Raw genomic sequence first — 24,014 nt, forward strand, 5'->3', positions numbered from 1 at the left:
TGCTTAAGCGATGAAAATTCACAAGCCTAGGTTGCTAATCTGCAAAACTAAACACCATGTCGAAACAAAGGGAAGTCTTTAAAGATTCACCCAATAACATCAAAGCACGAAAAAACCCAGAGATTATTAAAAGGATTTTAACAAGACAGGTTTAATTTCATGATCCTTCAAGGAAAACCGCATTTTATTTCGCTAAAAGTGCGAGAGCATCACATAAAATCCAAAACAGTAAGACGAACGAAGAACTGGGCGTTTTGAGGGCGAAAGCAAAAAGATTTAAATTAATATTTCGCCTCTGGCTCTTTAACAAGAGAAAAGTTTTCTAAAAAAGCACGGCTTAGCTGCTCTTGGGGCAATTTACTTTAACACGCAGGTGACAAGAGAGACTAAAGAGAAATTACTTCAGTAAAAAAAAAACATTCAAGATGGGCAACATGAGCAACGCTGTCACTGAAATTCGCAGTTACACTTCAGAACCCGTCAGCGCTCAAACTTTTCTAATATTAGTCATCTCTTGGGCTTTTCTAGGACTTGTTTCTGCTGGGTTAAATATTCTCGTCTGCGCTATGGTATACACTGACAAAAAACTTCGCAACATGACGAATTATCTGGTCGTCAGTCTTTCCGTGTCTGATCTTCTGGTTGCCTTCGTGTTTGTACCCGTGTATATCACCGACTATTACGCTAGGACAGTAATCGGTGATTACTTTGTAGCGTTTATCCTGTTAGCAACAGTATTTAATCTGTGCGGTGTAACGTACGAACGTTATATTGCGTTGACGCGACCCTTCCGTTACCGTACCATCATAAGTTGTCAGAAGGTGTGCGTCATTATTTTCTGTTCTTGGATTTTCCCGTTGTTATTAAGTCTTCTACCACTGGCTTGGAATACAAATGTCAAGGCCACTGTTCACAAAGTTTACCTCTCCGTCATGTTAACTTTGTTTATATTCATCCCTTGTACTACCATGGTATGCGTTTACATGCGATTGTTGCGTGTCGTCCACCGTTTTGTTCTGCGTAATAAGGGACGGTCGACAAGAGGGAACGCTACCGGCTATCAAGTTGGAAACGAAGAAAAGGCGGCACGAGTCTTTGCAATAGTACTGGCCATGTTCCTGTTATGTTGGCTTCCTCTGATTTACATCAATATATGCTGGATCACTGACCAGTCACAACTCGTTACTAATGAGCTGATTTTCATCTCGTTTTACACGCTAGAGCTGAACTCCATTCTTGATCCTGTTATCTGTGCGTTTTTTAAGCGCGATTTCCGCAGTGCTTTAAAAAGGCGATTCAAGTTCTTTTGTGTCAGAGGAGAAGAGCACAGCGACACGAGAATTGATTCTGACATAAATATTGCTTTGAGAGTAATCTCCACCAGAAGCAAAAACTCTGGGTACTCCCCAGAGTTAGTACAGGGAGCAGCCATTTTCGTGTAACTTTCGTGACATGAAGTAGAATAGCACGTGGACATATTTCCATGGACACCCTCCATTATATACATTAATTAACTAACGTTCAATTTATATTTCATTTCCAGTACTATTCAAATCGTAAACAATACATTATTGTGAAAAATTATATCACCAGTGCTGCTGGCATATGTCTTTCAGATTTCTTTCTAGCTATAACTCGTTTCGTCATTTCTTGTATCCGAAATTTTCGACATAATGTAGTACTATCTTAATGGTCCTTTATCTTAATAAAATTATAGTAGCTTGCATGCATGTTAACTATATTCTTACATGACCATGCCAGGAATTAAATTAGCTTAGTAAAAATTGCTTTAGCTGTGCTTTACAACGTTTTTTCTTTTTGGCTGGAGCAGATGAGCAAATTGTCGGTTCAATCCACGGCCGGACCAATAACTGAGGAGAATGTGCTGCCTTTGTTGTAACATCTACAACAAATGGTTAGACAGTTAGAAATTTTAGTCATCTCGGATAAGGAAGAAAAATCATAGGCGCCGTCTCACAGCTCTTTCACTGTTCAGATTCTTGAGGGACGAAAAGAACCCACACTCAGTGCTGTTCGTAAAGAGTAGAGGGCGTAGGATCCCGGTGCTGTGGTACAACATTTCATGGGCTTGGTGGGAAATGAGTGGGTTGATCAAGATCAATTGGACGCAAGTCCTGTTTTATCCCGTATCACAGTGATGAGTCACCGCTTGGAGAATTCTATAAAGGAGGGAGAAGAAGAAGAAGAAGAAGAAGAAGAAGAAGAAGAAGAAGAAGAAGAAGAAGAAGAGAATAAGCAATTTCCACTTCCGACGGCATTGCGCGGCGCCGAGTTGCCACCCGTCTTGTCAATTTGGGATTTAGCTGCGCGAGTCAAGTTTCGCACATCTTGGGAGGGTTTTCTTCTTAAATTTAAACCCATGTCACTAGAGGGCGAAAACAACTTTTAAAATCTGTGCCTCGGCATCTTAACGCAAACCACATTAGACGCTAAGACTCTCAAGTGATCTAATTGAGAACCATTATAAAAATAACTCAGTGACCCTGGATGAATAGAAATTTTATCACAATTTCAGTTTCTATGGCAATGAAATAGCTTATGCATTTTCGGTTGCCGAAAAATTTGTACTGATTCTTGGAACAGTAAGCAAAACGAAGAAGCAAACTGAAAACAAAAAAGACTGAAAAATAGACAAACAGGAACAAAAAAAAAAACAAAATAATGATCCATCACGTACATAAATGCGAGATAAATATCAAAATTAACCGAGATCTGAAAAGAAGCGTTACATATCAAGAGATAAACGAAATTCAAATAAACTCAGTGAATTTTTTTTATTTCTTGTACTCGCTATATTCTCCCTGGTTAAAATAGGGAAAAATGGATTTTATCTTTCTTCTTTTTCCTCGCGAAGCAATTAAATAGTTAATAAATTTGTCTCGCTTCGCGCGACAAACTGAATAGACTGCTTTGAATAAGAGTAATGGCAAAAAAAGTATTCATTTTCCGTAAAAAAAACATCACAGAAAACGGCGACAATAGTAATTGTCGGATCAGCAATTAGTGCAGCCATGTCACTATTTATCTTTATTGTTAGTGGGTTGTGTTTAAGTGTAGTATGAAAATTAGCGTTTGTCTTTCAGCAATGCACGTAACAAAGTTTTACAGAGTTCTCTATCGCTTTCGATCGACTCAACTATTCTTTTTAGGCTGAGACCGGTCTATATATTCAAAAGACTTTATGAGTGTTGTGCGATTTTGATGTGTAATTTAGATTCTTCTTCCGTTTTTTTTCTTTTGCTTGGTTAAAAGGAGATGCTATTTACATTGTTTTTAATCACAGGTTTTACAAAAAATGGATTAACAATAAATTAACTCTGAATTCATAAGGAGGTATAAGCTTTTCTCAAGGAGTTCTTGTTTCATCGGCTCTTTCGAAGGATTGCACTGACTTGCCGTTTTGAGAATTTTCATTGAAGTTTAAGTGGATCAGAGTGGAAGTGATCAAACAGACAAACTAAACTTTTTCAGGAGTTAAACGGTATTGAAGTAAGCAGTTATGTATAAAATTTAGCAAGAGTCAAAGTGAGAGAATTTATCGTTTACGTAGATAAGAGATTTAATATATAATCCATTTAGAATGTAAATTTTATATGCTTGGCATGCAATAAGTTTACCGGTCTCCTCTACACGTGTTAACAATCAGCAGTAAGAACAAAATATGAAGTTTTATTTACTTACCAAAGAGAGAAAACTGATAGTTGAGGTTGCTTTCTCTAAAGGTAACCCGAGGTACAATATCACGGACAGGCGTTGTCAACTAGGTAATTATTATGGTAATCCACGTTTGCATTTAGCTGCTAAAAATGGACGTGTCAATTGTGCAAAAGATAATCCAGCGACTGACTAAAACGCACCATAACCGGTTGTGGTAAACATTGCAGTAATATTTGAAGATTTGGAAGTCAGAGTTAAGAAAGTTCAGCACTGGTAAGCTTTGTTGGAGATGTTGTAATATTTCACTTGCCCCAGAATCATAATTTTAGCTAGTTATTTTCTGTTCTGAAGTTCTGAAGTGTTTTGGGCTGCATGTGCTTTTCCGTTCATCAAATTCTGCTGTTTGCGTTTATACATCTACATCTATGTTTCATCCCTTAATCAGAGACTGCGTCTTAAGCACTTTGGCGTTCCAACACCAACTCATCGAGCAGTAATTTGTTTTAATAACTTTTAACAGCACATTTCGAATTACTTCATTCAGGACACATTTTTGAACTAGCTGGCTGGTAATTAAAGTAGAAACTCCAATCGGTGAGTTTTCATTTGACATCGATGGGATTGAGCGAATCGATGACTCGGTCATATCGATTAAATGAATATTCTGGTTGCAATATAGGATCTCTGCCGCTTACGTAGTGGAAAGTCAGTTACTAAAACGCCCATAACTGCCCATAGCCGGTAACTCAATTCTTTTAACAACTCTGTACGCGGACTAGCTACTAGAGAATTCTTAACGCAAAATAAGTAAGTCAGACTTCCGACATCTCCCGCGGCCGTAAGGAGATTCTGCCTTGAGCTTTCTTTTGTTAATGCTTTTAAATTTTCATCATATAAAGTTGGGATCATGAAAAAAAAATCCGCGAAATAAGATGGAGAAAACATTAGAAATCACAGCTTTAACGTTAAAATCAATTCAGATCGATCTTAACAACCTCTGGAAACAGTTTACGGCGGACTACTTACGATGCGTAGCTTCGATCGTGTGTGGCGAAGAAGCAACTGCGGTATTCATGTCAAAAAGGGGGGGAAATCTGAATCGACTATGACCAGATGATATGTGTTTTAACAGCCAATCGATAGCTACTTCTTGAGGTCGAGGGTTATTGAACACAATATTTATCATTTGACAGTTGCTGTCTTTTAAGGACTGTCCACTTTAGTGGGAGCAAATAGATTCCTTGCCGGAGATAAGTAAAAACAATTAAAATATAATTCTCAACGAACCAAGCTGCCGGCATAGACTAAGGTGAAACTTTCATCATATTTTGTTACCGTTTAGAGATCGACGGTACAGATCACATTGTCCCTTCAAAAAGTTTATTTAATTACTACGTGATACACTTTGGTAACTCAATAAGAAAGATATTATTTTTTCTGGATACCGGCTTCTTGACCATGCATGGCCTTTCTGCATTTGTTTAATTCAGAAAAGGCCTTAGATCTCCAAACTACATCATTCCATAGAAGTTACTACTAGTTAAACGGCTGAAACCAACTCATTGCTTTTCTTCAGAATGACTTCAAGACAACTATCGTTTGTGACGATTACCTACTAGCCAGACCAGCATTGACTAAAGATCTACCCAGCCCAGTGAAGGTAACACTTTAGTTTGTTTTTATGATCGAATAAACGGGCAAACACTAGTCATAAGACTAAATCACATGCGCGGAAAGGCTGCTTACCCTGTGAATGTATTCAGTTAGATGACGCTTTATGAGCTCTTTTGACCAATTTGACCCATTAGCCACAGAATGAAGGAACAATAACAAAGAAATTTCTAGCGTTATAATTCCCTAATTGGGGGCGCATTTGCTTTATAAAGAAGATTATAACGATGTTGTAAAATTCTTTCTTTCACCATTTTTGTCTCGTCTTCAATTCGTTTATCGTTCCGTGAGTCCGCTGCAAAACTGGAATTCTTCGAATAAGTCACGATCTTTAGACCAACTCCGAATTCGTCATGAATAGATGAAACCTTTTGACTGTGGTCATTGTTCACGAAAATGCTTGAGAATAAAGTTCGCTGTATAGTGATCTAAAAGCAACTAAAAGGTTTCTTCTTTGTTAAAGTAAGCACACAGTAGCATACGTCTTTATTTTTGCGCAATTGCTAAAAGAATTCGTTTTCACGCTAATTATCAAATAATGCGCTGTGGATTATCCTTTTGTCTATGGAAAAGAAGAATATAATTTAGCCTTACTATTTAAAATTGGAACTAACCTCAGAGGCGCCTAAAATAAAAAAACACTCGAAAGAGTTCTTAACATCTGCTTACAAAGTCCATACGTCGTTTTGTGGGGAATATGCAATTTACAGAAACACAAGACAAGCAAAATATTTTTACAGCGCTTGACCTCCCATAAACTAGAATTAAAGACACAAGGTACCGAATCGTGCATGTATACTATATTTTATGAGAATGACTTGCAGCACGCTTTAGTTTTCTTTAATTATATTTTGTTAATACTGTATGTATTCGAGGAAGCAAAACTTGGCTACAAGCAATGAAAACGCTGAAGTATTTATGGCATTCGAGGGTACGTAGAGGTCCATGCCCATGGGAACAGTGTTTGGTAAACAGCTGGAATTGGACCAAATTGTTGGGTGTTCGACTATATTCAGTTACAAAGCTACCAAACACCTAAACCCTCGTCGTACACGACTGAGAAAGAAGAGACATGAGCCATTTGTGCCTTCTACTAGTTTTTAATGCACCCTTATAGGACAGTGTTTAAGTGCGCTACTACAAACCATAGCACATTCTTCAGTAGTGGTTGCGAAACAGCTGGAATTGGGCGACGGATTGGATTAACTTGTTAGGTGTTTGACTATGTTCAGATACAAAGCTAGGAAACACCACCACACTCCTAGTACACGACTCAGAAACAAGAGACTTGAGGTCACCTGCACATTCTATCCGCCTGTTTTGTACACCTAGGTCCCAATCAGGTGGGGCATTTATTCGTACCCAATGGAGACCAATAAACTCTCGCTTAATTACCTTTGATACGAGATATTGTATTTGAATTATGAAGGAAGAAAACAGATAAAGGTATAGCCTTTTAACCTGGTTGCCCCGAAGAGAGTGCCATAAAAACTGTCAAACGGTACGTATAACTTAACAAGGCATCAGACCATTCAAAGCATCGCAATGTGGAATTCGTTTACAAATGTAAACCAAAAGTTGAAGATATTTATTCTCACCTTAATCAATTTCTCTTTCGTTAGTAAATGGTTTGAACCCAAAGTCATGTTAGAGGAAGTTGAAATATTTTCGCATTGCCAATGTTTTCTTCGGCTACGCTTTTAAGACGATCATCATTACATTTCTTTCCCACAGTGACAACGAATAAACCTGTGCGAAATCATTGTTAGGGCTAAAAAAATAAAGAAGTTTGAATCCTGTTATGTTTTCTGGGGATTTTTACATGAAAATCATATTATTGGAAGCCACTAATACTGAGTCTTCACCACCATTTAGACAAATGGGAGTCTAAGTCTTGGCGAAATTTCTAGATTTGAATCGGAAAGAACCGTATCTAAGTTTAGAAAAAGAAAAAGAAAAGGAAAATTTTGGTGTTGTGTTCACCTACTCCATAAAGCAGGCCCGTGAAAAAAGGAAGTTTCATGTCGCAGTCGTGCAACCACGGCTACGAAATGTACAAAAAGGCGTGATGCACGTGCTAAGTTGTTGTTTTGCTAATATAAAACTATTGCTTTTTTGCCGTTCTCGTTGCTGTCTCCATCGTCGTTCATTAAGCGCCATATTGTTGTGATCCAGAAATTTTGCTATCATGGTAACGTGACGTCACACTTCTCCTCTCTATTGTATGATGCAAATTGGCAAACTGACAAACTAAACGTCATCGATCTCTTGGCTGTTTACTTCCATCCTAACAAAGTAAAAAAAATATTTATATGTCACAAGGGAAATGAAAATTATTTTAGGAAAGTTAATTCTTAGCACTAAACAATTGCTCTCGTTCATAGCATCTTTTTCGTTTTCCCTCTTGAAAAACAGAAGCGCGATGAATTCTTCTTTAAAAATTGAAACAGGGTGAAGGTCGAGTCAAGTAATATTGTTTGATTTCCCCCAATTAAAAACTGTCTACTAAGTCACCCATTCCAAGGTACAAAATTCACTGTTTACGCTGCATGATAAAAATGTTCTTAAATTGTCTCGTTTTTTTTTTCTTCTGTTTGATTGACCAATGACTTGCCAATGTGACCGGCATACATGGCTCGGTAACCAGGCACCATCTATTTATTAACAAAGGTCTTTTTTGAGGTGATTTGCTCTGTATACAATACGTATTCACGTTTTGCCCGTTAATAGATGAATATCTCTGGACTTGCATGTTCGCCCGTGAAGAGAAGATAAGGTAAAATTAATTTTTTAAAACAGTTTTCAGAAAATTTTGTTCTTAGTTAAACGATTAGATAATTCAAGAAGTTTTTATGTGTGTGTTGATTTGTGGTAGCGACCAGATTTGTCTAAAATCATTTGGCAATTTCGAGCACGAGAAACCTCAATTTAGATTTTTTCGTCTCTTGATTTTAAGTTCAAAATCAAGGGACAAAAATCTCAATCATCACATCCGGCTTAACTCAAGATTGATAAAAAAGTAGTTATTTTTTATTTATAACCTCAAAGATTCAGCCTTCCCAAATTTCTCTTGAGTACTTCTAGTAACACTGGAAAATGATTCAGACAAATCATTAATACTCACAAAAAAACAACTTTGATTCTGTTCAGCTAGTTTCTATGTATGATTGGTGTTCTTCATTTTTGACATCCATTTGTGAACTAGTTTATTTTTTCTCAGTTTTCGTTTTCCTTTTTTTTTTGTAAAAGGTGCTACCCTAAAATAATTTTCCTACTGAGTAGCGATAAATATTTGACGAGCAATATCTACAAAAAATTGCCTTGTTATCGCGTTTAGAAATTTCCATGGAAATGAGCATCTATTATTTATTCGAAGTGATAATTCAAGTTTAAATAATGAAAAACCAAGTTTTCAAATATTGGTTAAAACCTTATGTCTTAGTGGGATATATCGCAACTTAATATTATCTCTTAAGTCAACACTAGACTGATTTTCAAAAGTGGAACGGAATACTTCTGGGTAAGTGTATAAGACACGTTTTTTTTGTTATTATTTTTTACTTTGGTTTGTTTCATAGAAGAAATGGAGAGTCAAAAAAGTGGGTAAGAAATATCAGAATCATTTTAATGTAACAAGATTTGCGATTCGACTTCCTCGATGATTTGGTTTCTTTATTTGTCTTCATAACAAAACATCGGATGTACTATGTACTCCCGGAATACGAAACGAAAACGAGGTCTTTGCTCTCGAATCGGTTGTTAAGTTATCTAACGTCACAATTGCGTCGCTTTCAAAACGTGGGATTTAAAACTACTAGGTGAAAACTTAAACTATTTCACTGAATCGAACTTTTTGCCAAACCTTTAAAACCATAAACGAATTACAGTGGAATTTCTCGCTAGAACAATGACCTCATCACAAATACAATAGAACATATGAAACGTGAGAGAATTTTGAACAAAGAGAATAAAGATGGGCTATGTTAAAGCTAATTTTATTTACTCTTGAGCTTAAACATCTCATTTATGACTTCCTCCTGCTGTGAGATGGTCGACCAATAGTGAAAACTAATTTAAAGTGGGACGGACATGCTGATTGAGTTTCTGTTCCCCCAGGCAAGCCATTATTACAATAATTGACCATTCGAGCAAAAGCCCTTCAATATATGCATCTGCATTTGGAAAAGCACCTTTTTCGCATAAGTCGTCACATTTTTAGAGGAAGTAGCGTCTTTTGGAACGTTCATCTAATTTTTTGTGTGAAACTCAAGCTGTTTTATATATCGCAGCATATTTCTTTCGCTGGTCAGTAAACGTTATACAGCCTTATGTTTGAATCTCAATAATTCAGTCTATTTTTTAAAACTTTCATGGCGAGAGTTGAAGATAATTAGTAAAAATAAAATAACGTACACTTATATAGAGAAGACTTTTTTGTAAAAACAGTTTAGCAGTATCGTTTGAACCTGAGCATTATTATGCGATCCAGTGATCTTTTTAGTAAGCAAAATCAACTACACTTAGCTAGTTGATCATATTTCTCTTACCCAAAAAAGAAAAGAGACACCTTTGTCCGTGCATTTTTGCACTACATCGACTAATTACAGGTCGCCTCAGTGTCACACATCTACCCTTGTAAAGGCCTCTTATAATTTCCAATGGCCTGCGTAGCAAGGGTTTCCAATCGAGTTATTGCGCAAAAATTCAGTGCCAGCGAGAGCAAACAAATTGAAGAAGGGGTGAAGCGGTCCCAATTTTCGTGACGAGCTCGCGCGGAAACGATAGCTACACAGGCTTAATTTCCCACGATTGACGTGTGATATAGTGAATATGTCCATGTCAGTCTCGCGTACATGATTTTAATGGTGGGTACTGTAGCTTTTATTAACACTCTTTACCGTAAAGACAGACCAATGGCCAAATTAAACTTTCCCAAAGATGGCAAGTTTTTCTTCCCGCCAGTGGCTCGTCCGTATTGATAAACTGTAATCCATTTTCAATATACGTGCTGGGCTTTATATTCACAAAATCAGTAACATTTCGGTTTTGCATTTTAAACCAATGTTAAACAAAGTAATTGTGTTGAACGTTACCGACCGATCTACACAGACTTCACTTGGGTTTTTAAGAAAATATTGCGAAATCTGGAGCTCAGAACCGGAAAAATTAACATATTTTGTCTTGTTGCTGAACCGGAATATTGATCTAACGTATGTCACTTATATCATGCATGTATGTTCCCTTGGAATATCTGATGACCGTAAAAAGCGAGCGTGCAATATACAAATCTGATATTTTTTCAGTCTGTGATCTAAACACGGAGCCTCACTGCCATGGACAGTCACGCGATTAATGGATATGAAAACTGAAAGCACGCGAACTTGGTCAGTTTCCACAATCGGAAGCTTGGGGTTTCTCATAAAAATGATCGTCTTTACCACGAGTTTAGTACCATATCGTTTCACTACCTGACCAGACTAGCACAATTTGTGTGAGCTCATGGAAGAACTGATTGACATTTTAGAATACCTGCTCCATATCAGTGAAGAAAATTACTGTATCAACGAGTAAGTTTTCTCTTGGTTTCTTTTTAAGGGAATTAATTTGGCTTTAGTATCAGTCAGGGGCACCCAACCATGCTTTCATTGAAAACTCTTTTTATGCTATCCAGAGTACTTTTAGATATCTAGAAATGCATCCGGCTAAGCGGCTCTATAAAATTTGTATCTGTTCGGTCATCCTAGGGAAGTCTTGAGTCTTTTCGAAATTACAACATAACATAACATAACAACTTTATTTAAGTGTCAACGTCCTTAGCTTACAGAAGCTAATTGGGGACACAAGGGCTTCAGTGTTATTTTCCCGAAAATTTTAGATGAAATTGAAAGTTTTACGAAAGTGATAATTGTTCTTATTATTCATTCAAAATATTTCCCCGATTCTGATTGGCTAAAAGCACACGCTTAATTCACCATAACCAGCTACTGATGAGCAATTTGGAAGAATTTTCCGTTTAATGAACTGATGACGTCAAAAGTGCAGCCTTCTTGCAGGTTAATGCACCGTTAACGAGACGACCTGTGGACGAGGTTGAGTTGCTTTGGTTATGAAAACAAAAATGACGGACATTTCACTCGTTTCAAGAGTAAGAACTAGCCGAAATGATAGCTAAAAACACGACAAGAACAACAAGAAGACAACTCGAAGGGCGACATCTGCTATTTGGGAATATTTGCAGAGCTGAACAACCCGAAACGTGCACTATCGAAGATGAACTTAACATCGATTTGATCGATGGAGGTAAGCATGTTTTAGCTATGTTATTAAACTAGGAATTTTTTGGAATGAATAATAAAAGGATTATTTATCGACGGATAACACCCTCCTCGATCTCCATAATTCTTCATAAGATACTCAGCCTCATTCATTAATTGTTAATTATCCCTCCACCACATTTTTGAATCCGAAAGGTTAAGGTTTTAGGTTTCTACGAAAATTAGCCTACTATGGGGAGAAAAATGTGAGAAATTAAACTTAAAAAATCGTAGGGAATTTATTAGATGAGCTTCTAAAATTGTACCTGAATGGAAAGGTCATCAAGTAATTTCTAGCCGAAAAACAGAAAACAATCGTTGGTTGCCCCTGATTAGTTGAAGCTCAAAATGATGATTTTGAATAACCTTAACAATGTCATTCACAAAATTGTGATATTCACTGAGTAATATTTATTGTCAGTTGCTATTTAAAAATGTCAAACGAATTCCTTGTTCTGTAAAATTACGGAAGAAAAAGTTATAACCAACATTTCTGAGTAATCGGAGGGCCATTCTGTGGCACAACTTATAACGCAAAACCACAAACATTTTAAAAATCCTCAAATCAGGGACTGTAATAATAGGCAAATCAATCTGAAGTATCAACTTTAGACGGTAGTTTATTCTGGCCCGCGTCGTTTCAATTTCATTTGGTAGCCTTGTTGGTTATTGCGAAGATTGCCCAGTTTCAACCGGCGTAGAGACTTTTTTTTGTTTAACCCTCTTCAGCATTGGTAGCTAAATGAACCGAAGGACGAGATATATCAGTCGCAAGCAATCTCCCTCAATACGTCTTTTTCAGTGTTTTACACTGTGTTTTTATATTTATATTCTAAGCACGTGCATACCGTAAATCGTAGTCAAGTTAATAGGAGCGCCCCCAAAATGTGATGCAGAGCATGTAATCATACTTCCGAGAGGGGCGTTTGATGGGAAATATCATTTTCTTAATAACAAGTGTTTTGTGTCTTATTTCACTGCTGCAGTGAAGTGACAGTACTCCAGTTTTGTCATAAATTGTCAGTAGAGCGGATGCAGAAAAAAAGTGGGCAAAGTACGCGTGTCACTAGCTGTGGATTAGATTTCAGATTTCGCTGTTCACCCGTTATGAGCCAGTGCAGTATCCACATATAAATTCTCCATACTGATCTCCATACATTTTCTTAAAGAATTAGCCGAGAGAATATGAAAAAAGATCAGAGCATTTTCCCAAGGTAATCATTTCAGCTATTCTCATAATCTTTTACCATGATTATTGATCTTGGTAATTTTAGGAGAAAATTGATTTTGGACACTCCTGAAACTGAAAGGGTTAACGGCTGAATACTGAGCTTTTTTAACTCGTCAATATTTCCTCTGTATGTTAAAGATCATCAATGACCTTACAGAACATTCTTAAAATTCTTCATCGCTGATGAGCTTCACCAACAGGAGAACGATGTCATTTCTGATGCGTAAAATCATCAGCCGAGCTGGTAAAGATTGAAAAGATGTAGTATTCCCCTGGTTACGTAGGCTCCACTCTCCGCCACGCCAACTCGACCCCCCACGACCCCTCTGACAAAACAAAAGAAGTCAACCAGAAATACAGTACACAGTATGAGTCGTACATGACTGAAACCGGAACTACATCTTTTAGCCTAAAGGGGTCCACTGCTTCTTGCGCTTCCGCAACGACAGGAAAAAGCAATGTCTTTGCTATCTAGAATTCTACACTTTGGGCACAGATCAGTAAAGAGATTGGCGATAGCGCACACCGATTTTAGAAGGTGGCCAACAGGCTCAAAGGAGATTGTGCACAGTAGGTGGAATTTTTTTTGGAAAAATGTTAACTCCGCCCTAGCTTGAAGAAACTCTGAGTCAATTATTGGACACAGCTCAGTCCTTAGACAGTACCACGTGTTTTGCAAAACATTATCCAGGTCTTTCAGTCAGATAACTTTGGATTTGTCATTTCATCATAATCTCGCTCTATCCAGTCCGGCTTCCTCAATTTAGCTCATGAGAAATTAATGGAGTTTATTTCTCACTAGTAATGTAAATTTTCATTTTACAAGGAACACTAGTCAAGGGAATCTGCATTCATGAATGTACATATATGTGTATTTTTTACTAAAAATATCAAATGATTCCGTGCAAATGAATGAATCCTTCTCTCAGAAATTGTCTGTCTAGTGTCAGCCTTTTTTTTTTTTTCTATTTTTCTTTTTTCCGTTCATAATGATATAATCTCCTTTTCATTATAAAAGTAGCATTGTATAGTTCAGAGGTTAACATTCAGTTCAATCCTTCCCAGCAGATAAGAGTATTTTCTGTTTCCGCTCAGTTACTTTGCAAGGAAGAAGTAAAATTTTCTGTCGACCACCACATAACAGGACTGATTAAAAGCCACAAAGAAAACAAGAAACGAACTCTTAAAAACACTACACAGACTCACTGACTATTCCAACTGAAAAATTAGGTTACTCTTTTAGCCGACACCAGGTATGTTCTAAAAACACGAAAGAAAAAAACGTGACAAGATAAAAATGACGATAACAAATTAAGGAAAAGTTTATTAAATAGCAAATCAACGGAAAATTTAAACTATGCACTTTGTTGACAGTGTGCTTAAACTGACTGATAAAACTAGCTTAGTTTCACTGTTTATGGATAATGCAATTTCGCTGGGAGCTGAAAGCAAGGTAAGTGCCGTTGATATTAACGTAAAGATTCTCCGTTGATCCTTTTATTGGTGGTTGAGAAAGGAGCAAACCGACTTTTGCTAAAGATAGTGTTAAGTTAATGAACACAAACCTTTTGCGGGGTCTCAGTGTGCTAACCTTATTAAAATACATCTAAATTTTATTGAGCTGTCATGTTAACTGCAGTTTCTACATAGTGCGTTTGATCAAATATCCACGCGGCTATTGCCTGCCTCTAGTTAGTTTTTGCGCAATGCTGTTGTTAATACATGAATGTCTGTGGAAGGAGAAAGATTCAGTTCAAAGAGATTTAAATTGCTTTTCTTTGTTTAAACCTTCAGCGAGCGAATTAATAAGTTACTCCTTGAAGAGGGCAGCCTTAGGCATGTGGGATGAGCATTTCTCAGTAACAAACCGTTTTTAACCATACAAAAAATGACTAATAGGCGTTTAAGGAAAAGACCAAGCATTCAAAAAAGTAATGATATTTTTATTCATATATTTTCTTATCTGACATTTGCATAACTTTATGTCAGTATAATTAATTAGATGTTACCAAGCGGCTGATCATTTGTCAGCTAGAAATCCTTCAGCCTCTCTTGACTCAAGTACACATGATCCGACGTAGCGTACTTAAAACTTTTGAGACGAGCATGTTGGTGGAACTAGACCTTGGCGGATTGTGCTCCTAAAAATGGCATATTATGCTACTAGCAGTGCTCGAAATTTTGCCAAATTATGCCAAAATTATGCCAGAATTCCCAAATTATGCTCCTGATTTCCGAAATTATGCTCTGGCAAAATGGGGTAGATTCTGTACACATAGGCGCGCAATAACGCCACCAAATTATGATGTTTTTCAAACAAACTGTTGTTGTAAATTTATTTGTGTTTTATGGCAGTTTGTCTCGGCCCTCAGCTGTCCAAATTAGCTGCTCGCATCTCTGAACCGTTTGTAAAATGCCTTCAACGACTCGACGATCACACTTCTTTGTATATACTGACTGAACCAAAAGAATAGTACTCTCTTGATTTAAACTAACTCAAACTAATGTTGAAAGTATCAAGCCACGAAGTAAATCAACTTGTCTTGACAGTTCTGAGTTCTTTCAGCACCAATAATTGCTTGAATAAACATGGATAAGAATAGTATACAGAAGTCAACATCAGCGCTTATTGTACTTCAACATTACGCTGACTACGCTGGCCTGGAGATAGTCTGCCAGAGCGCTGTCCTGCTGATCGCTAAATGCCGCTGAGAGTAGGGAGAAGGCTCGCTCAGCTGCAGCAGAGGAAGGTTGCACCAATAGAACCTGCTTCACTTGCGGCTGATTTAATTTATTTCTGTAGAAAATACACCATATTTACTAAATTTTATGAATTTATGCTCCAAAAAGTGCTTAAAGTTGCTAATTATGCCGTGGCAGTGCTCTTTTAAAAAATTGTACTTTTTTTCTCCATTGATGCCAAAAATTATGCTTACACAATCCGCCAAGGCCTAGGTGGAACTCCCTTGGGCTGCTGTTTCAAAAACAAGAATAGCCAGGCTATTAACATGTATATGGCTAGTATATTTATCAAAATTGGATTACTGAAATGATGTCAACAAGGCATAAATGTCAGACCAAACCAAACATTATCTCTCTAAAAGGACTGATTTATAAACAGATGCGAAGGTTCATTAAAATCTAACGACCGGTCGAGGAGTGGCCTAATCCTTTTTAAATTTACACGGGTGTGTTTGGTCCTCTGAGACCGGGTGAGCCCTTTGCACTCCTTGCTATTTCCAGAGATTTTCCAAGATTTTCCTTACTAATTGCCCTCCTTGCTAGAATATTCAAGCCATGCCAGTGAAACTTATAAGTTAAATAGCGCATCTTAGAATGGTTAGTAACTCATGCGACCTCATGACGTCATATGATGTGGACTGTCCGCCATCTTGAATCCGCCACCTGGCGAACCTGGGTTTTTCATTAGATTAAAAAGTGTCGAAATAAGAGCAGGATTAAGCAAAACGTAGAAAAAAAGAGGGCTAAATCATAAAACATTTACTGCGTAAAATTTGGTTAAACTTGGCCTGTCGCCATGAAATATATAGTAATCACAAGTGAAGAACCCTCATTTTCTCGGCGCTTAAATGAGCTTGTTGCAAGCCGTAATACTAAAGCTACCATAATAATCCTCTTTCACGAGTTGATGTTTCTTTACATTCATCACGTGGTTGTGTTTAGTTTGAGAGCATGTCACATGCTATCTTGGAATCGACTTCATGGCATAATATAACAGATCCAAGATGGCTGCCACTTCAATATTATGACACTGCAGTAAATATTCCTGCACTAAAATGCGCTTACCGATGTTATAAGTTGTTTGGTCTTGATCATTCTTTATTATAATTTTAGAATGCTGAACGTAAATTAGATTTGTTCGGGGTCAGGACTGTAAGAAAATTATTTCCGCTAATGTTACCATGCTTTGCCTTGCCGACGCGGATCTTACGCTTAGTTGTCTATGGCATGTCAGATCAACGGATTTTTAGCATGGAACACAGTAACCGGAAGCCCCGGACGTGTAACCAGTCGTTTTGCGACTTCCTTCCCACCAATCAGAATGCGTCATTTGTAGAGTGATTTTCGCGCTCGGAAAGAGCTGTTTTCAGAGGTATATGTAGTGAAATTTTCGCTTTATTCCAAGCTTGTGTTGGTAATTTTGACACTATACCGCCTTGGAAAGTTGTTGGAACACTTTATCTTGATAGCAGTTGCGTTACTTTTAAATATTTTGCTTTCTTGAGCGTTTGTGACAAGTTTGAATTGCTCGGTCATGTGCAGGCCGCCATGATGATTTGAGTGTTGTTTTTGCCGTTCTTCTTGGATTTATTGCTGATTACTGTTAGCGGTTTTATCGAATTATTTTGGCCATCTTGTTACTTCAACCGTTCTTCTTTGCAAATTTCGGGGTCTACCCGGGTCTACCCCTGTTAGTTTTCCCGTTATGAGCCGTTGAAAGTGTCTTGGAATCAAGACATCGTCTCAGCCAAGTGGCACAACTCCCGGGAAACGGGCTGAGAAAACATGCCGAAGCGGAAGCCGACGTGAAGCGAGTGACGCCAAATCCAGGAAGAGTTGGTTCTATTTTAAGCCACAAAAGGTAAATAAGTTTGAATATTGTAATAACCTTTGGAAACAAAACATTTTTCATAACCCAGTGCGGAAACTGAAAGCGTCAGACTTTAAAATAATTTGCATGCGGTGTGTGCTACGTGTATTCAGATCTTTGTGTAAAGTTATGTCAGGGAATAAATTGTTATAAATCTCTACCAAAACACAAAACCATTATCGAAGATCCAGACAACATCATACAGGATTTTAAAACTGTGAGGTTAGGTTTGACTTTATAACAAAATCGATATACTGCGCTCACTTCAATGACCGCACAGACAAGATCGTGGTTTATTTCACTGTTTATTTCTGCGGCTGTATGTTCGGCTCTTTCGGTCTGTTTTCCCTTTGCCTGATAGAAGATTTATTTGCGCATAAGGACTTCAAACGGGCACTGTTTTCAAAATAATATAAACTTGTCGATGAAAATAAAATTGTTATGAGAGACGATTTCTCACCTAGCTGTTTGCACGCGCTCCCCCTGCTTTGCCGGTAACAAAGTCCATCAAATATATAAACACTTCTAGTGGACGAATTTTTTTTTAGTTAAGCAAATCCACGTATGAACTACAGATCTCTTTCACTATGAGATAAAAACATACATATAAACCAAACAGTACTTAAAATCTTATGAGAAGCTGGAAATTAGTCGCCGCTCAAAGTCGGCTAGATCGCACGATCGTCTCCGAATCGCGATAAACTTCTTGAAATTGCCTTATGAAACCAATAGCAGGCATCTAAGGCCACTATGAGATCTTGAAAATTCTCGAAATCGCTCTCTTCCGTAATGGTTTTCGGAAAAGGCAGCAGTGTTTTGATCCCTGGGTTTGATTCATTTCTCTTACGAGATGCGAACTCGACCGTCTCACGATTGAAATGAGGCACAGTAACAGTTTTACCCATGAACCTTTGTGGGTCATGACGCACACCGCCTGCGTGGCTCAGTCTACAATGTACAATAAATACTCTGCTGGATAAGAAACACATTTCGGAAGAGATGTCTTCCTCCACCACGAAACGTCACTTATTTAAAAAGATATATAGACTTCTTGATTTTAAAATGCAAGTGGATATAACCCGGAAAATTGAAACTCTAGGTAGATATTGCGTGATGATGTGCCTTGTTTTTCACTCCCCCGGGTGTTTATTTTGCTTAACAAAACTAAACCAGCTACGTAAATAATTCATCTGTAAACGAAACATGTAGTATTTTACGGTCACGCTGGCCACTGATAGTACTGATGTCTTGACTAAATTATACAAAGTGTAGTGTATTTCACTGGTTTTTTCATAGATATTCTGACAAATAGATTTGAGCGGGAAAGTTTGAGGTTTGTGCTGAAAGCCTCTGTTAAGCCGGTTGTTGTCTGAAAATTCCAGAGAGTTCAATAATTTTAAAAGCACCACTTTTCGCACACCCCTTATTTCTAAGTGGAAAATAATTGAGGCCGACAGTTATATTGGAACAGAACCTCAGGACAAAAGTTACGACGGTTGGAGCAAGCAAAGACTTTTTTCAAAGGGATTGACTACCGAGATCTTCAGTAGTTCTTTTCCACATATAGAAAGTTAAGAACACTTATTAGTTCGAAAAATAGCTATGTAAATAGAATGATAAAGCCATGACATATGTATAATTAGTAAAATCCAACTAGTGGTCTATTATCAATGCTGCGTTCTGATTGGTTGAGCTACTACTAGGCTAAATGTTATAGCCCACTAGTAGCGAAAAGCGCCGGCTTTTTCGTGGCAAAAAAGGATTTAAGTCTAGCTTTAAGCAGCTAAAATTTTTTTATTCTCGATATTTTTGACCAACTAGTTGGATTTTACTAAAACAATTAATCCTCTCGCCCTCATGGCCGCTGAGTCAATAGCCCATGAGGCCGAAGGCCTCATGGGCTATTGACTCAGAGCCCACTCGGGCTCGAGGAATAATTGTTAAATATACCACAGGAAACCGACAGTTCTATTTCGTCGTCACGACGGATACCTCATTTGAATTCTAAATCCACTGCCACTAACGAGAGCTCCGCTTTGATTTTCTTTGCTTTAATAAAAAAGACAAAGAGGTTTTGAGTAACAATAAAAGGAAAAAATCTTCTCAACAATAGGAATCCCTATGTTCGAGTTCGTTAAAATACGAAGTCAGTTTTAATCAAGACCTCCCAGTTTGGATCGACGAACTTGGCCTTTCATATGTGATATGCTCTAGAAAATACCAAGTATTTTAGAAACGTGGATGCAATTAAAGTACGAATTTTTATAGAATTGATTTGAAAAAAAAAAAGCAAAACAAAATTATACAAGGTTGCATCACAAAGAAAAAGCATAACATTTCATAAAATCAATAAAATGTTGTTAAAAGGCAATTGGAAGCAAGTCAAAACATCAAAGTTTACTTAGTTAAAAGTGAGAAAAGTTGGTTCAGGTCAGTATGCATATGAAAAGTTAAACTGAGTTGAGAAGAAAGTTGGTCAGATGAATACCATACCCGATGACAGTTTCATAATGTCATTTCCATCAAAACACGAGTTCAGTTCCTATCCCTAATGACATAGAAGATTGCTGAAGATTACCCCCATATATTCAAAACTGATGAAAGCATCCCGCAGCCAAGCAACCTTAACATGAAGCGAACAATGTCTTCACAACTGGCACAATGATTTGGGCAGTGTGTTTAATTAATATCCGTCATATAGTTCACTTCAACAGAACAAAAAGTTTGAACCATGCTCTTGAAATATTTAGTGGATTCTTTTCTGAAAGGGATGAAAATGTCTTTAATTGGTGGGTAGGCTTGCAGACAAGACATTTTAATTTTCCTTGTGTTTGTGTTAATTGAAACTGCAATTTGCATGGAAAGTTTATGAAAGAAGAAGTCATTGTTTTTCTTTATAAAAAGGATATATTTCTGATTACAAACTGAAAGTCCTTTCGAGAAATTAAAACAAAAGTATACATTATTTCTTTTCCTCTGGAAAATTCGTTCTAATAACTTTAGCAAACATCTCTAGCAAAGGGTACTAAAGAGACGTCGACACAAGGTTATAGAAGGAGTTTTGAATGGTATTAATTTTCAATTTCCAAGCAGATCTCCTCTAAATATTGATATAGTGTAGTTCTTTCCTGAACAACTGTCAGCCACAAAAATTTTATTCATTGACCTGTTGTCTTAACTTCTATTTTTGACAGCTTGGTGAGACAAGATTTATATGGGCTGTTTAGAGAAGGGAAACCGGTTTGACGTGATCAAGGACTTCAGTTATCCTGACTTCAAAGAAGCTTTTCGCCTGGTTTAAAGTCGATCAAACAGGCGGTGTAAAGTTCAAGTCCCACTTTTTGAAAATATTATCGAGTCGTGGGGACAGCTGCTAACTTTTGTTTACACAAGTGCAATTCCTCAAAATAACAAAGCACTGAGAAGATTAAGAACACAAAGACAAGCTCTGAAGTCAGTAAAATGTGAAATCGCAATTTAGAATGATACAGCAGCAAATTCTCAACAACACGACCACTTCAATGTCGTCCCTTAGCGGAGGCTATGAAGCCACAGTGAACAGGTCTATTTTAATTCCACTGTCAGTTACTTGGGCTGTACTAGGACTCGTGTCGACCGTACTGAACATCGTGGTTTGCTTAATAGTTATGCTCGACAAAAAACTGTGGACGGTCACAAACGCCTTCGTGGTGTCCCTTTCCTTGTCCGATCTTCTCGTTTCCGTCGCCCTTATTCCGATCTACATTTACGAGAACTTTTCACTCACAGCCACTCCAATCACCGGATATGTGATCGCCTTTCTCCTTTTAGCGTCCATTTTAAACATCGGTGCAGTTACGTACGAGAGGTACATAGCGTTAACGCGTCCCCTAGGCTACCGCATCACAATGAACACTACTAAGGTTACTGTGATTATCTCCATCTCTTGGATTCTACCATGTGGTATTTCTATACTACCGCTTGCCTGGGATGCCGACCCATCAACGACTTATCACAAAGTGTACATGATTGTTACTGTTTTCGGATTTGTTTTATTGCCGTGTTTAGCTATGGTTTGGATTTACGTGAGATTACTACGTGTCGTACGCCATTTCATTTCCCGCAATCGCCGTCGCTCTACTTGGGGCAACAGAACCGGTGAACGTGCAGGAAAGGAAGAGAAAGCCGTGGTGGTGTTCGCGATGATTTTCGGAACGTTTTTGTTGTCTTGGATGCCTCTTATTTATATCAATATTTGTGAGATATTTGGCCAGCTTCAACTGATCACAGCGCCGGTGCTTTACGCCTCTTTTTACACCTTACTTTTTAACACCATCATGGATCCGTTAATTTACGCATTTCTTAAGAAAGATTTCACCGAAAGTTTAAAAAGAATCTGTAATAAAGAGCGACTTTCAAATAACAACAACAAGGCTAGAGAAGATTCACAGGTGGAATTAAGCTTGACACAAACACAGATCAAAAGAGGAAGTTCTTGGCGACGAAATTAAAACGGTTAGTCCACAGTAAGGCTTGTCCTGGAAACAAATAAAATGACGCTGGGAACGTACTAAACAAACGAACCGTACCGTATACGTTTGGAGTTTTTTTTGCTCTCTAAACTTTAGCATGTAAACGGCAATTTTGTATCCATTTCCTTTAAGAAATATACCATCGTAATAATTTCTTTTAGCCAATCCCTAAAAGGCTGAAATCTTTTTTTCCATATATAATAAAAACACAAGTTTTTTTGTATGTACAAGCTGTGTAGTAGTAATGTTATAAAACAGTGAGCGTGCGTTCTAAGGCCCCGTTAGTCTCGTACCAGATCTCACAAGACAAAGGTAGATGCGGGAGACACGTTTCAGCTGGAGACATGGTGACATGATGATTTCTCGGCCCGAGTCTTCCTGGAATATAAATCCAATAAAAAATATAATAAACCGACCAAGAAGGCCACGTTTACATACATCTCATGACGTTAAAACCAGAATGGTGGGAATTTCCCCGATATTGCATGACCAGAACATTCGCCTCCATATTTAAAACTTTTCTTTTTGTAATTAGATTATCTTGTTCTGTTTTCTTCTACGTTTTTTGATTGGGTCAAGTACCGTAAACGGAAATACGTCATGGACCTTAAACTTCTCGCTCCCAGAGCCCCTCGTTTCTTTGAATCACAAGCACTTAGGAATTCTGCAGGAGATTTTGAGAACGCTCAATAAGAATATCAGAGAGATTTAGAGTCACCTCTACAGCATACGCCCAAGCGTGAATAGATCAGTCGATATATTAAAATTCATACTTGGCTGCGTGGCTTGGGGGGAATAAAACAAAAGAAATCATCTTGAGGCTCCCCCAAGCCTCAAAGCCAAGTATGAATTTTAATATATCGAGAATGGACTATTAGTAACACGTGACAAGCATTCCCGTTACTTGTCGTTTACTGATAATGACTTCTACGAACAAATAAATAGTTCCTCATTTTCTATCGCAATTTGTCAACTTGAATCTGACGTCACTCAACTTCTGAATCTGCCGATAGAATAAAACGAACGCGAGAGAACGCGACAGGCGTTGTTGACATGAGGAACAAAGGTGAGGTGTGAGTCAAGCGTGACACCAAGGTCTTTGACCGTGACAGTACTATAGGCACAGGTAGCCCAAGCTCACTATGAGAGCCCTGAGCAACATTATCCATTGGCTAATTGATTATTCATACGGCAACAATTATAAGGCGTTGTATGAGAATTATCCGACTTCGCCATAATTGAGCGAAACGTGCTTTAAATTTTTCCTTTTAAGCTTGCATGTATTATTTTATTATGTTTATTTTTGTGTTGACTACGTTTCGGGCCTTTTAGGATGCCGAGAACAACACTACTTCTTGGCTAATTACTTCATACAGCAAGAACATTATAAGATGTTGTATGAGAAATATTATTTGCTTACTACACTATTAAAATGTGCATTGAATATCGCTTTGAAGCTTACCTTTAGGCTTTTCTTATTTTTCTTTGCGTTCTGACTGCATTTCAGGCCTCCTAGGCACTTTTTATACCTCTTTTTGAGCAACAGTTTATCACCCAGTTTTTTATGCCTATGGTATAGGCTGAGCGTATAGATAGTTCTCTTCTCTTCCTCCCGCCTGAGAGCCCCCTGAGAGCTTGCTCTCACATAGCCTGCGAATACAGCCACCTCTTGTCGCCGTCTGTGACTGAAAAATTTTCGTAAAACGTCCCACGACGAGAAGCAGTTTTCGCAGAATAGCTCGAACGGTACCTTGGGCATTCGGGGAAACTAGTGATCCATAAAGAGCCTAGTCTGCTGTCATTTGCTTGGTGACTCCTGTCAGAATTCGATTCTTTCATGCAACTTACCCTTCCCTAACACTTAAACTTAAATGAAATTTCTAATTCTCTACTATATTCTGTCCTACCAATGTCAAATTAAAGTTAAAGTTCTTTCAATTTTTTTTGAACAAAAACTGAAGTAATTCAAAGTGACATGAGTCGCCGAAACGATCGCG

The 24,014-nt window shown here is 37.7% G+C and overlaps 2 protein-coding genes across 3 annotated transcripts; both read left to right on the top strand.

The window, feature by feature from the left end:
* The first annotated feature begins 302 nt into the window (after nucleotides 1-302).
* LOC140926472 (octopamine receptor beta-2R-like) lies at nucleotides 303-1,587 on the top strand. Its single transcript, XM_073376206.1, has one exon. The coding sequence runs from the start codon at nucleotides 426-428 to the stop codon at nucleotides 1,440-1,442; it is 1,017 nt and encodes a 338-aa protein (XP_073232307.1). The 5' UTR covers nucleotides 303-425; the 3' UTR covers nucleotides 1,443-1,587.
* A 7,142-nt stretch (nucleotides 1,588-8,729) lies between these two features.
* On the top strand, nucleotides 8,730-22,248 carry LOC140926473 (histamine H2 receptor-like). Of its 2 annotated transcripts, none has more exons than XM_073376207.1 (2): nucleotides 8,730-8,869; nucleotides 20,701-22,248. In XM_073376207.1, the coding sequence occupies exon 2, from the start codon at nucleotides 20,989-20,991 to the stop codon at nucleotides 21,994-21,996; it is 1,008 nt and encodes a 335-aa protein (XP_073232308.1). In that variant the 5' UTR covers nucleotides 8,730-8,869; nucleotides 20,701-20,988; the 3' UTR covers nucleotides 21,997-22,248. The 2 variants fall into 2 exon arrangements, with proteins under 2 accessions (XP_073232308.1, XP_073232309.1); XM_073376208.1 differs by lacking the exon at nucleotides 8,730-8,869 and adding an exon at nucleotides 10,896-10,916.
* The last annotated feature ends 1,766 nt before the right edge of the window (nucleotides 22,249-24,014 follow it).

This window comes from Porites lutea, chromosome 2 (assembly GCF_958299795.1).
Source record: "Porites lutea chromosome 2, jaPorLute2.1, whole genome shotgun sequence".
NCBI classification, from domain to species: domain Eukaryota; kingdom Metazoa; phylum Cnidaria; class Anthozoa; order Scleractinia; family Poritidae; genus Porites; species Porites lutea.

Coding starts and splice junctions, on each gene's coding strand:
- LOC140926472 (XM_073376206.1), top strand. CDS start 426: ATGGGCAACATGAGCAACGCTGTCACTGAAATTCGCAGTTACACTTCA.
- LOC140926473 (XM_073376207.1), top strand. CDS start 20,989: ATGATACAGCAGCAAATTCTCAACAACACGACCACTTCAATGTCGTCC.